Source organism: Neomonachus schauinslandi, chromosome 2 (genome assembly GCF_002201575.2).
Source record: "Neomonachus schauinslandi chromosome 2, ASM220157v2, whole genome shotgun sequence".
NCBI classification, from domain to species: Eukaryota; Metazoa; Chordata; class Mammalia; order Carnivora; family Phocidae; genus Neomonachus; species Neomonachus schauinslandi.
This window is the reverse complement of record NC_058404.1, coordinates 190036817-190050178: the sequence shown is the minus strand read 5'-3', so window position 1 is coordinate 190050178 and position 13362 is coordinate 190036817. Positions and strand designations below refer to the sequence as shown.

The 13362-nt window shown below is 34.3% G+C and overlaps 1 protein-coding gene across 1 annotated transcript in view; it reads left to right on the top strand.

The window, feature by feature from the left end:
- NCAPG (non-SMC condensin I complex subunit G) overlaps window positions 1-13362 on the top strand; it is a 52033-nt gene that overhangs the window by 8804 nt on the left and 29867 nt on the right. Inside the window, exons 8-13 of the mRNA XM_021679443.2 lie at window positions 2273-2413; window positions 3446-3569; window positions 4751-4837; window positions 5154-5333; window positions 7657-7767; window positions 10864-10983. Coding sequence (XP_021535118.1) covers window positions 2273-2413; window positions 3446-3569; window positions 4751-4837; window positions 5154-5333; window positions 7657-7767; window positions 10864-10983 — 763 coding nt within the window. The remainder of the gene's footprint in view (window positions 1-2272; window positions 2414-3445; window positions 3570-4750; window positions 4838-5153; window positions 5334-7656; window positions 7768-10863; window positions 10984-13362) is intronic.

The following is a 13362-nucleotide window of genomic DNA, read 5'->3' as shown; positions in this document are numbered from 1 at the left end:
ACAGCATAAAAAATATGTGTGAATCTCCTGTTTCAATAGTAATTATTTCAGATTTCAGTATTTAGAGTATTCGTTATAATGCTGTTTGAGCCATGTTGTAGTATGTCCAAAACGAATGAGTTTGATGCAACGCTTAATAATATGAATTAATATAAAAGTAATAAATGCTCATAGAAAATAAAGAAAATATGAAGAAATAAATATTTAAGTAACAGAGGGAGAGCCTCTCCTCAAGGATTACTTCACAGATTAACTCTTAGTTACTGAAATCAACAGGTAGGGAGCTTGGTTCTTCTGGCTCTGAGAAGTCAGGGATTCTTGTATTTCCTCTGTCACTTAATCTGTGAGTTTTGAAATAGGTAACTTTTAATCAGCTTTTTTTCATTTATAAAGAAGAAAACTTTAAAAGTTGTATTTTAATTATTATTGAAAAATACTTGAGAAATAGAGTGGTTTTCTTTTTGGAGCAACATCACTAATAGGATTAGCTTATTCAGGTACAGAAACAAAATTAAATGGAAAAACTATTTCCTGATAATCTCAGAGATATATTTTCAGACATTTTGTAGCAGAAAGAGGTAGTGACTCAGAATTCTGATATGAAACAATTTCCTGTTAACTGAGGTATTCACATAAAGGAAGAAATCAGGGATATTAAATTAGGCTTGTCAAATTTGAGGAAGAAAAAGAGACACCAACATAATTTTTAGAAAGTGACCTTAAGTCTAAATTCTTGGAGAGAGCTTTAAGAATAAGAAAAAGGCTTTCTTATTCTTGAGTGGTCTCTTCATTGTAATGAATATGTTTAAAAATGGTTAAAAAGATGATTTCATGGTAATTAAAATTGGTGGGTCCATTTTGAGTTGTATTTATGCAGTTCGAGATTTGTAACCTATTAATGAACCAACTACTCTTTGAATTTATTTTAAAAAATACCCTCTGTCTTGATGCATGCATTGTGCTAAAGCTAGAGTGGAAAAGTACTCAAAGGGGAGGGGAGGATTCAAAGATGAGTGAAGGTTTTTTTTTTTTTTTTTTAAAGATTTTATTTATTTATTTGAGAGAGAGAGAATGAGAGACAGAGAGCATGAGAGGGAGGAGGGTCAGAGGGAGAAGCAGACTCCCTGCCGAGCAGGGAGCCCGACGCGGGACTCGATCCCGGGACTCCAGGATCATGACCTGAGCCGAAGGCAGTCGCTTAACCAACTGAGCCACCCAGGCGCCCCGATGAGTGAAGGTTTTTTAGCTTGTCAGAAACCAGCAACTACTAAGCTAATGATTTTGATAATTATTAGTTTCTTTCCTTTAGTTTTCTACTAGAACCCAGAGTGCTGATACCATTGAAAGTCCTAATCTCATGGCCAGAGATTTGTGAGCTTTTATTTACTCTTGGTTGTTATTTTAAAGACAAGTCAGTTTATTCATCAGACATAGTTCTGCAGTTTTTATAACTTGATTTTTGTTGACATTTTAAAAATGACATTTTTCATCAGGATTGTTTTTCATATTACTCATAGCCTAAAAGCATCTAGTTGTCTAAGCTTAAACTCCTAATTCTGCCTTTAAGTAGCTTTTTTTTTGATCACACAAAAAAGGGAGACCTTTTGATAGGCTGTTGAATTTTATCTAGGTGAGGTTTGTAAAAGGCTTTAATTTGGGCAGTGATAGTAAGAATAAAAGGGTAGTAGATGGTGCTTGTTTAGGAGTATCTACACTAAAATAAGAACAATACAGATATTAGTAGGGCCCCTAAGCAAGGATAATACAAATTCATGAAGGTCTATTTTTCTGATTTTTTTAAAAGGTCATTGTATTCATGGATTATTTGCATAATTGGTATTAATTATTACTATTCTTTTAAGCAAAAGAATAATGGTCAGTTAGGGATGATGAGTGAAGACTAGCTCTTTATGAAAAACTGAGTTTTTATTAAAGGGATCCAGGACTCTAATTGAAAATATTGGTGACATTGAAATAATGTTATCAATTTGAGAGTCATAAATATGTGCCTTTTGAAAATTTCCCATAAGAAATTTGAATCTTTATTGAGTATATTTTCCAAATTCTTTTTGATTCAAGCCCATAAGTTTGTTTGCAAAAGTTCATAACAATAGCATAGAGTTTATTCTTTAGGCCAAGTTAGAATAATGTGGTATAAACATCCATATATTTGAAGTAATATGAACTGAAAAAGACCCTTTTCTGACCTTATGGGGAGCTGTCTAATTTTTTTTTAACAGATTTTACATTTTATTTTTTCTGCTTGTTTTAGTTATATTCAGAGTATCCCAGTTGTTAAAGATGAAATGAAAAATGATTTTTCTTATATTGGAAATTTGATGTCAAAAGAATTTATAGGTCAACAGTTAATTCTAATTATCAAGTCTTTGGATACAAGTGAAGAAGGAGGAAGGTATGTCTAAATATTAACCCTTGTCCTAATTTGCTCTTCTAACATCCTGTATTGAAATATAGTCTTGTTACGGTATGATTAAGTATATTTATATTTAACCTAGCTCTCTAAAGTACAATAAAGAGTTTTCTTTTTCCTCTTTTTCCTCTTTGAGGAAACTCAAAAAGAGTTTCCTCTTTTTCCTCTTATATTCCATGTAATATCTAACAGGAAATACACCCTTTCTCTCTCTCTCTCTGTCTTTCTGTGTATACATACATATATGTGTGTATATATATATATACATACACACACACATACATACATATAATTGACTCTTGAACAACACGGGGAGGGGGTAAGGGTGCTGGTCCCCCATCCCCCCTCTGTGGAGTCAGAAATCCACATATAACTTTTGACCTCTCAAAAACCTAATTATTAATAGCCTATTGACTAAAAGCCTTACCAATAAGCATAAACATAAAAATTGACATAAACAGTTGATTAACATGATTTTCTATATTATATGTATTATATACCATATTCTTAAAATAAAGTAAGCTAGAGAAAAATGTTATTAAGAAAATTTAAGGAAGAGAAAATAAAGTACTGTATTGTATTTCTGGAATTGTGCTATACTATATTTATGGGCAAAAATATGCATATAGGTAGACCTGTGCAGTTTGTATCCATTTTGTTCATATATATGGAAATACATTCAATTTTTTCAGAATAAATCAATAAAATTGCAGATTTTGCTTAAAAATCTCTATTACAGAGAAGGCTAGTAATACTCTCTAAAGATTTGATTCACTTCTGATGTTTTTCATTTCATCATGTTGATTTATGACAGATTGTAGGGTCTTTATAAAAATTTTTTTTTTTTTGCAGAACATAAATTTTTGACCTAGTCTATACATAATTTTTTTGTACCTATGGTGATAAAAAAGAACTGAGATAAATAAAATTAAGTCTGCAGAATAAATGAAATGTTAGAGATAAAATGTGTTTCTACCATCATGTTTAAGTGAAAATAGTTCTTTTTGAATGCAGGAAAGGACTACTGGCTGTTTTACAGGAGATTCTTACTCTACCCACAACCCCGGTATCCCTACTTTCTTTTCTTGTTGAGAGATTGCTCTGCATCGTTATGGATGATAATAAGAGAACACAAATTGTAAGTAATTTTCTTAATTGTTCATAAAGGTTAAAAGGTTTTGGTCAATGATATTGAGGATTGTCTTGTTTTCTTTTCAGTATTTTTTGCTTTATTTATCTTTAGTTGCCTTTTGTTTTAGTCTTGTATATTAAGTTTTTAGACTTCTTAAAACTAAATCTCTCTCCCACACACACATTTGAAAAATCATCTCCTTCTCTTCCTATCATTCTGTTGAATCAGTTTGAAATGGAACAAGTTAGGGAAGAGGGGACACATGTGTCTTAGTCACTAGAGTGTTTGAGAGCTGGCTCAAATTAGACGCACTTAGGTTCAGATCCCTTCTGCTACTTTCTAGCTTTGTGACTTTGAGCAAGTTACTTAATTTAGCCTTTTTACTTGTCTGCAAAATGAGAATAACAATAAAATCTACCTTGTTCAATGAAATAGTGTCCATCAAGTGCTTGGTAAATACAGAAATAAATGTTATCTGTTATAATACTATTGCCAAGTATTATTTTTTCTGGGCTAGCCAAAAAGACCCGTATCAGTGCTTTTCATCAATTCATACAATCTCTGAGTTGCAAATTAATTCAGGGTTGTCTTTTCCAACCCCTTCTTATACATAATTACACATAAATCCTTTCTACAACATGCAACATTCCCAGTTAGTGGTTATCCAACATCTGCTTAAGTACCTTCATTTGGGATGTAGCCTTTTCCTGAATCAGCCAACTGTTGTGTCCCAGTGGCTCTGAAAGGAAAGTCTTTAGTTATGCTGTCATTATTTATGCATTGTATACCCAAAGGAAGAATAAAAGAGTATTCTGTTTTTCTATATTTAACTCCCGTGGAGCTAAACAAGGGAGGGAGTTGAGGATTATAGACAGAGAATTCTAATTTTTGGTGCCTAAGATTATATTCATTTTTCTTTGTATTTCAAGCATTATATGAGAGAATTTATCTTCAATGTCTATGTGCCTGTTTACCTTCTCATAATCTTAGAGTTTTTAGTCAGGTATATTGTTTGGTCATTTCTTTCCCCAAAATTGTCTAGCAAGTAGAATGTGTGCTGTTTTACTCTGTTTTGCTCTATTTTTAAAGAGATTGTGGATACTATTTGGAGTTCTATGTAGCAGTTTGATTCATTTTATGATGTAGAACATATATTAAAGCATGTACTCTGAATTATAACTTATCAGGTTACAGAAATTATCTCAGAGATTCGGGCGCCCATTGTTACTGTTGGTGCTGGTGATCCAGCTGATGCAAGAAAGAAAGAACTCAAGGTAAATTTCTTCTAAATTAAATAAATGCTTGAGTATTACGTAGCCGTGCAAGTCTCTTGTTTCCTCTTGCTCTACATTTTCAAAATTGTTCTCACAGAGTCAAATTATTGATTAACTGTTAAACTATAAGAGTATCTAAAATGTTACCAGATTATGCAGTTTGGAAGATTTGCCCTTCTTTGGATCAGGAAGACTACGACTTTTTTGTATATGGCTGTTGTTGTATATGGTGTCATGATGTTAAGTATTACTCTTTAGTTTGCTATAGATGTTCATAATAATAGTTTTTGTTAAAGCAATTTATATCTTTCCTTAGATGGCAGAAATAAAAGTTAAACTTATTGAGGCAAAAGAAGCTTTGGAAAATTGCATTAACTTACAGGATTTTAATCAAGCATCAGAATTAAAAGAAGAAATAAAAGCATTAGAAGATGCCAAAATAAACCTATTGAAAGAGACAGAGCAACTTGAAATCAAAGAAGTCCATATAGAGAAGGTATAGATTACTTTATCATACTAAATTTCACCTGTTATGAATCATCTCAACTACACTTTATTTTCTTTCTTAACTCAAATCTGCCAGAATATATTTATTTGGAGGACTTTTTTAGCAGTATCATGAATTAACATGAAAATAATTTTTTTCTCTTGTTTCTTTTTATCTTAGACTTTGAAAGGCCTCAATTAGCTTTAATTATTATAACTAGGACTTTATTTGCTCCCTTGTCATGCTAATCTCTGTAGTCTATATAGTCTTTCTTCCTTGCTAAGGAAACTTGCCTTCTAGTGTTTTCCTTGTGTGTGTGTGTGTGTGTGTGTGTGTGAGAGAGAGAGAGAGATTGAGCGAGAGAGTGTATGTGTTTTGAATGCTTTAGAAAAGGAATATGCATCTATCTATCCATCTTTTTCTTTGTGGAAGACTCCTGACTTTTCTGAGCTAGGAAAAGAATTTCTATAACTATCCCATTATACATGTAAATTTTTAAAGCTTAACTACATTTTTGTTTTTAGAAAAAGCTAAGTAGTTTTGTTATTTTAAATGAAATACTAAGCATTTTATCTAGTAACACTTAAAGCTGAGTTTCAGCATTCATTTTTTTTTTAAACTTCATTGTGTTTGATAAACTTGTCATATTTTATCATAAGATAGAATGGTATCAGTATAATATTTGATGTTAACTTTCAGGGAGTCTTTTAGAATTTTGCCTTTTGTAGTAAATATCATCATTATTTTACTTCAGTTTAGAAAGTGCTGATTGGAGTATGCTCATAAGTAGAATACTGAATAGGGAAGAGTTTATTATACAGGAGCATTTTGTAAGTTGTGCTATGTCCTTGTGCTCTCTAGCCATAGACATCCCTGCTCAAACACTCCACTTTTGAGTATGCCTGAATTTTATTTTCTTAGCTAGTACCTTATTTTGTTTGACAAAGTCTATGGATTATTATAGGTTCTTTAATTTGAGGAGCAGATTTAAAGTGAAAAATGAAAATATAAACTGAAAAACAATATAAACTCCAGGTCTGAATTGGAAAAATATGAACAAATATGTCCTATCGTGATTAATATCATCTGTTTAACTTGACTTCCTTTGATCTTTTGTGTGTTCATTTGTCCTATTTAAGGGTTATAAATTTATTATAGTATAATTTACAGCATGGCATAATAGATGGTATAGGCGGGGAAGTTATAGGGGTTGAATGGAGAGGCATCTAACCCAGGTAGGCTGTTGTTGGCTTCCCCAGGGGAAGAAATGTTTTCACTTGACATTTGAGTAAAAATAACGTAAGCTAACATTTACAGGATGCTTTTTCTGTGGTAGTCACTGCTTCAGGAACTTCGCAAGTGTTTGATTCTCACTATAACCTTATGGGGTGGTGCTATTTTCATTTTATAGAGGAAAAATAACTTGCCCGAAGTCACACAGATAGTAAATTGTAGAGGCAGGATTCAAATCCAGGCAAGTCAGGCAAGTGGCTTTAGATTTGTGCCTTTAATGCACTCTGTTGTCTCTCCCTGATGAATTGTTAAAGGAATGCAGGCAGATGGAAAGGCATGTGTGAAGGCCCAGAAGTTAAAGAGTACCTGCTGTGTTTGAAAACTTCAGGTCCACATGACTAGAGAATTGAGGGGGGAGAGGTAAGAGATAAATCTAGTGGAAAAATTAATGGCCAGGTCTTATAAGGCCTTGTATAAGCAATATTGAAAACTTTCTGCCTTAGCCAAGGATCATGGTGAACCACTAAAGGTTTTAAGTGGTAGGATGAGATTTATATCTTCGTCAGAAAATGGGTTGCAGCGTGATAAGAGCCTAGGCAGGCATAGTAGTTGAAGACTGTTAAATTAATGTAGGCTTGATATGATTACAGCCTGAACAAGATAATGATGGTGGATGTGGAAAGAAGTGATGGATTTGAGAAGTATTTAGGAATTAGTAACAGGGAGAAGAGTGAGTCAAGAATGTATTGTAGGTCTTTTGGTTTGGACATTTGGGTAGATGGCAGTGTTATTTATGGAAATAGCACAAGAAGAGGGATTGGGGTAATGATAAATTGGTTCTCTTTTGGACATTTAAGTTTGAGAAGCCTGTGGAACATACAAGAGGAAATGTCTTATAGCAATTGTATATATGAATCTGAAACTTAAGAAATAGCTGGGTCAACTCAGGTATTGTAAATGGAGTTGGATAATTGGATAAGATTGCCAGGGAGTGTGTCTAGAGACAATATGCCTTAGACAAAGCCCTGAAAAAGCTAACATTTAAGGGATGGACAGAAGATATTCTTACTAATGCAGAATATTTTGTGTTTCATTTTAGAATGATGTTGAAACACTACAGAAGTGTCTTATTTTGTGCTATGAACTGTTGAAGCAGATGTCCACTTCAGCTGGTATAGGTGCAACCATGAATGGCATCATTGAATCTTTGGTATGTTTGTGGCCTTTGAGGCTTTATACTTTAGCCCATTCCTTCCTCATTTCATAAGTAATATGTTCCTTGGAGTTCCAAAGAAGAAAAAGATGACCATCTTAAACATCTGATAAATATAAGTGGTAAAAAAAAAAATTATATAGTGACTACTTCATATTGTGAAGATTAAATTAAGATAATATATATAAAAGACCTGGTATATAAGTATACTTATTCCTTTAAGAAGTATGAAAAAATTATGCTAGAAAGAGATGTAGAATATCTTCGTTCTTTGATAGTAAGGGGAAATACTGAAACACATCAGGAATATTTAAATATTGGAATCTTGCTATATAGGAAGACTATGAGACTGTTGACATTGTGAGTCCCATGAAAGGAATTTGTTTTTTCCTGTATATTTAAAGGACTTTATACTTAAGTAGCTCTTCAAAGGTAATTTCCATATTATTGAGCATAGGGACATAAATACTGCAATCTGTAGTAAAACAACATTGTCTGATAGCAATGTAATGCAAACCACATGTAACTTTACATTTTCTATAGCCACATTTAAAAATTAAAAAGAAACAGGTGAAAATAATTTTAATATATTTAACCCGATATACCCAAAATGTTTTAATGGCATCATTTACTCAATATTAAACTACTGAGATATTTTACATTCAGTTCTTCATACTAAGTCTTTTTTTTTTTTTTTTTTTTTAAGTAAAAAAAGCATGGAGCCCAGTGCAGGGCTTGCTTGAATTCACGACCCTGAGATCAAGACCTGAGCTGAAATCAAGAGTTGGATGCTTAACCAATTGAGCTGCCCAGGCGCCCCCATACTAAGTCTTGATAGCACATCTCAGTCTGGTGTAATCACATTTCAAGTGTTCTGTAGTCACATGTGATCAGTGGCTATAGAATCACATAGTGCAACTCTAGGGTATTGTTTTTACCAGCACTACTTATCCAAAGCAAATTTTGAATGTATCCAGGCTCTTCCAGGATTCTCCCCCAATTGTTTTTACTTGGGATTAATGAAAAACAGCCAATTAATATAATCTAAAATCAAGTTCCTTGGATTGTCATGAGTTTTTAAAGTCAGTAAAGAAGACCAATTATTGTTTACAACAATGTAGAACTTCTGATTGAAAGAAGATTTTACTAAGCCATTAGAATTTTAGCTTTATTCTTAGTGAAGCAAATGTCTTTAGTGAAAAGTAGTACTTTTAAAGTTCTGTTTGCATACTTTATGTCTGGTCCTGTTGCAAGAGAATGGTAAACTATCGTATATGACACAATTGAAGTAGTAAATATGAAGACTGTATACTTGTTGGAAAAGATACACAATTTTGAGTGAAGAAAGAACACAAAATTGAATGATCATAATGATTTTAAGTATACAAAAACAATTTATGTCTAAAGATCAAAAGAAACTAGAGGGGGGTGCCTGGGTGGCTCAGTTGGTTAAGCAACTGCCTTCGGCTTGGGTCATGATCCTGGAGTCCCAGGATTGGGTCCCGTGTCGGGCTCCCTGCTCAGCAGGGAGTCTATTTCTCCCTCTGACCCTCCCCCCCTCTCATGCTCTCTCTCTCATTCTCTCTCTCAAATAAATAAATAAAAAAGAAAGAAAGAAACTAGAGGGATGTAAATGAGTAGGGTATTTAGAGGAGTTGTAATATTTTAATGAAGTTACTATTTTTAAGTAAAAACCATAAGTTACTAATTGAACAAATATTTATTGAACATCTACTATATACTAAATGCCAGTGATAGAGTGTATATGGTATACAAAACATGTAGACTGCCCTTGTAGATCTTCTGGTCAAGTGAGAGGGACATCAATCAAATATAAGTAGAAGGTTATGCCATTGATAAGTGCTATGAAAAAGAGCTATATGGTCATATGTGAATTTATAATAGTGGATTGGCTCTATTCAGGGAAGATGACCTTGATCTGATTTTTGAATAGACATTAAGTATGTGAAAAAGAGAAGGAAGAATATTCTAGATTTGCTCTCTCCAGTACAGTTGCAACCAGCCACATGTGTCTATTAAAAACCTGTGTCTAGGGGTGCCTGGGTGGCTCAGTCGGTTAAGCGTCTGCCTTCGGCTCAGGTCATGATCTCAGGGTCCTGGGATCGAGTCCCATGTTGGGCTCTCTGCTCAGCGGGGAGTCTGCTTCTCACTCTCCCTCTGTGTACTCTCTTTCTCTCAAATAAATAAAATCTTTAAAAAACAAAACCTGTGGCTATTAACAGTTAGTCCAAACTGAGATGTTCTGTAAGGGTCAAAATACATTGGGTTTTGAAGACTTAGTACAAACAACACAATGTAGGTTATCTCAATTTTTTTAATATTGATTACATGTTGTAATGTTAATAATTTGGTTATATTGGGTGTAATAAAGTACACTAAAATTAGCTTCACATGTTTCTTTTAAATTTTCTAGAAAATTTAAAGTGATCTATGACTTAACATATTTCTGTTGAATAGCACTGAATGGAAGGCATCAAAATCAGACCATTGTATAAGCAAAGAGCAAGGGGTAGCATAATATAAGATAGTACTAAGAGAGACTACGCAATGAGATATATGTCATGTAAGGGAGTTTTATCTTTGTCCTATGAGCACTGGGAAGCTATTAAGTCACTTTTAGCAGGTGGAAGGGGAGGTGTCTTGTGATCAGACTCTATTTCACTCTGGCTACATTCTTCTGTTTTAGGAATTTAATATTTCCTTTTTTTTTTTTTTAAAGATTTTCTTTTTTATTTATTCATTTGAGACACAGAGATAGAGAGAGAGTGCATGAACAGGGGGAGAGGCATAGGGAGAGGGAGAAGCGGGCTCTCTGCCGAGCCAGGAGCCGGACGTGGGGCTTGATCCCAGCACCCTGGGATCATGACCTGAGCCGAAGGCAGACGCTTAACCATCTGAGCCACCCAGGCGCCCCTACCTTTTTTTTTTTTAACTGAAAATTGTTAGACAATATGGATAAGAAGTAGATCTGTGATATCATACAGAAATTATCTATTTCACCATGTTTTTAATATACTGTTATGAATTTCTTGTCCTCGTCAAAATTATTTTAATTAAATTTATTTAATTTAGATTCTTCCTGGAATAGTAAGTGTTCATCCTGTAATAAGAAATCTGGCTGTTTTATGCTTGGGATGCTGTGGACTACAGAATCAGGATTTTGCAAGTAAACACTTCGTATTACTGTTGCAGGTAGGATTTATCCTATGACAAAATCTTGGTTGTATTTCCTGAAATAAGTACTCAGAATTGGTGGTGATAATTTGAGTGCTCTGAATTTAATTTATTCCAGGGCTTATTAATGATGATGACTGTTATGGATGACTTTTAGGGACTGGATGATTTTTATCTTTAGATTTCTTTCTTGTTAAAGTAGAAAAAAAGATGAAATGTCAATTATTTAAGATATTTTTTAAAAATTAAACATATAGCATATTCTGTGCCCAGCATTATTCTAGGCTTGGAAAATAATAAGATAGGTAATGAAAAAAACCAAGATAAAAGTTGCTGTCCTAATGGAGCTTACATTTTAGAAGGGGAAACACAATGAAAAATAAACAATACATAGCGAGTCAGATTGAAAAAAGCAAAGAAGAGGAGTGAGGAGTGGAAATAGGGAGAAGGATCTATTTCTTAGAGAAAGGCCTCACTAATAAGTTGAATTTGAGCCAATACCAGAGGAAAGTGGGAGAATGAACAATGTAGATATCTGGGTAAGATGTTTCTGAGGAGAGGGAAGAACAGGGGAAGGGCCCCTGAAGTAGGACTTTGTTTCACATGTTCAAGGAGCAGGGTAACTATGGCTAGGGCAAATTGAGGAAAGAGGAAAATAGTAGGAGAAAGGATTTGCAGGCAACAGGATGTCCGTATCTTCTAGGGACTTAAGAGACTTCACTGTGAATGAAATGGGAAAGAACTGGAGGATTTTGAGTAGAGGATTATTATGATCTAACTGGAGTATAGTGTTGATGTAGACTAGGGGTTGACAGACCTTCTCTGTAAAGGGCTAGAGAGTAAATATTTTTGACTTTGCAGGCCATATGGTGTGTCTCGAGTACTATTCTGCGGTGCAAGTGTGAAAACACCCAAGACAATATGTAAATGAATTAGTGTGGTAGTAGTTTAGTAAAAATCTGTTTATGGACAGTAAAATTTAAATTTCAGATAATTTTCACATGTAATGAAATTGTTTTTTTTTAACCATTTAAAGATGTGTAAGTAACTCTTCTTAACTTGAAGTCTGTGCAAAAACATGTAGCAGACTGGATTTGGCCCCTTACCCATAGTTTGCAGGTCCCTAATATTAACTGTAGGGGTACAAGTATGGAAGCAGAGATACTCATAAGGAAGGTATGCAATAATCCAGGAAAGAGATGATGATTTGGACCAGTATTCAAGTGGTTATTGGGGATGTGAGAAGGGGTGGTAATATAAGTTTGGAAGATGACATCTTTAGAATTTGGTGATGAATCTGATGTAACATGTGAGAGAAAGAAATTGAAGATAGCTAAGAATTTTAGCCCAAATAATTGGAAGGATAAACTTGCCCTTTCCTGTGATAGGGAAAACAGAGGAACAGGTTGTATGGCAGGTGGATGAGATAAGGAGTTCAATTTTGGGCATGGTAAATTTGAAGTTTGAGTTCCAAGTGGATATATCAAATAAGACATTTGTATGTGAGTTTGGAGATAGGAAGGAAGTGCAAGTCAGAGAGATTAATTCTAAGTCTTTATAATAGTATCCAGTGCTTAGAGATTGGATGTTATGTGAGGGATGAGTGTAGATTGACTTTGTAGTTCCCTAGGGCTTAGGCCACATTTCAAGGAAAGGGGAGATAAAGAGAACCAGTAAAGGCTAAGGTGAAGTAGACAGTAAGGGGAGAGTGTGATGTCATTCCTAGAAGGCAAGTGAAGATGATATTTTACAGGGGCTAGCATCACCCGACTGTCCAATGCTGGTGACAGGTTGATAAGGATTTATAATTGACCATTTGGGGCAAATAAGGAAGTGTTTGGTGACTTTCATGAGAATAGCTTATGTGAAAGGCAAAGCTTTATTGGAGTGGGCTGAAGAGAGAATTATGAGAGAGGAATTGGAGATAGCCAGTGTAGACTACTCTTCCAAGATTTTATTTTTGTTAGGAGAAATAGAAATGGGGAGGTAGCAAGAGAAGGGTTTGGAATAAAAAGAAGAGGTTTTTGGTTTTGTTTTAGATTTTTTTTAAGATGGAGAAGATTACACCATGTTTGTAAATAAATACTAAGGACAATGGCTCTGTTGAAAGGAAAAAATTGATAATACAGGAAGAGAAGGCACTTGCGAGAATGCTACTGAATAGACAAGAAGGATGAAATCTAGTGTACCAATGGAATGTATTTGACTTTTTAACGCCTTTGGACATCTATCTTTTAACATTTGGGCCTGGCTTAACTTCAAAAATATACCTCCCTCCACTTCTCCATATGAAAAGACAATGTTCGGGGCGCCTGGGTGGCTCAGTTGGTTAAGCGACTGCCTTCGGCTCAGGTCATGATCCTGGAGTCCCGGGATCGAGTCCTGCATCGGGCTCCC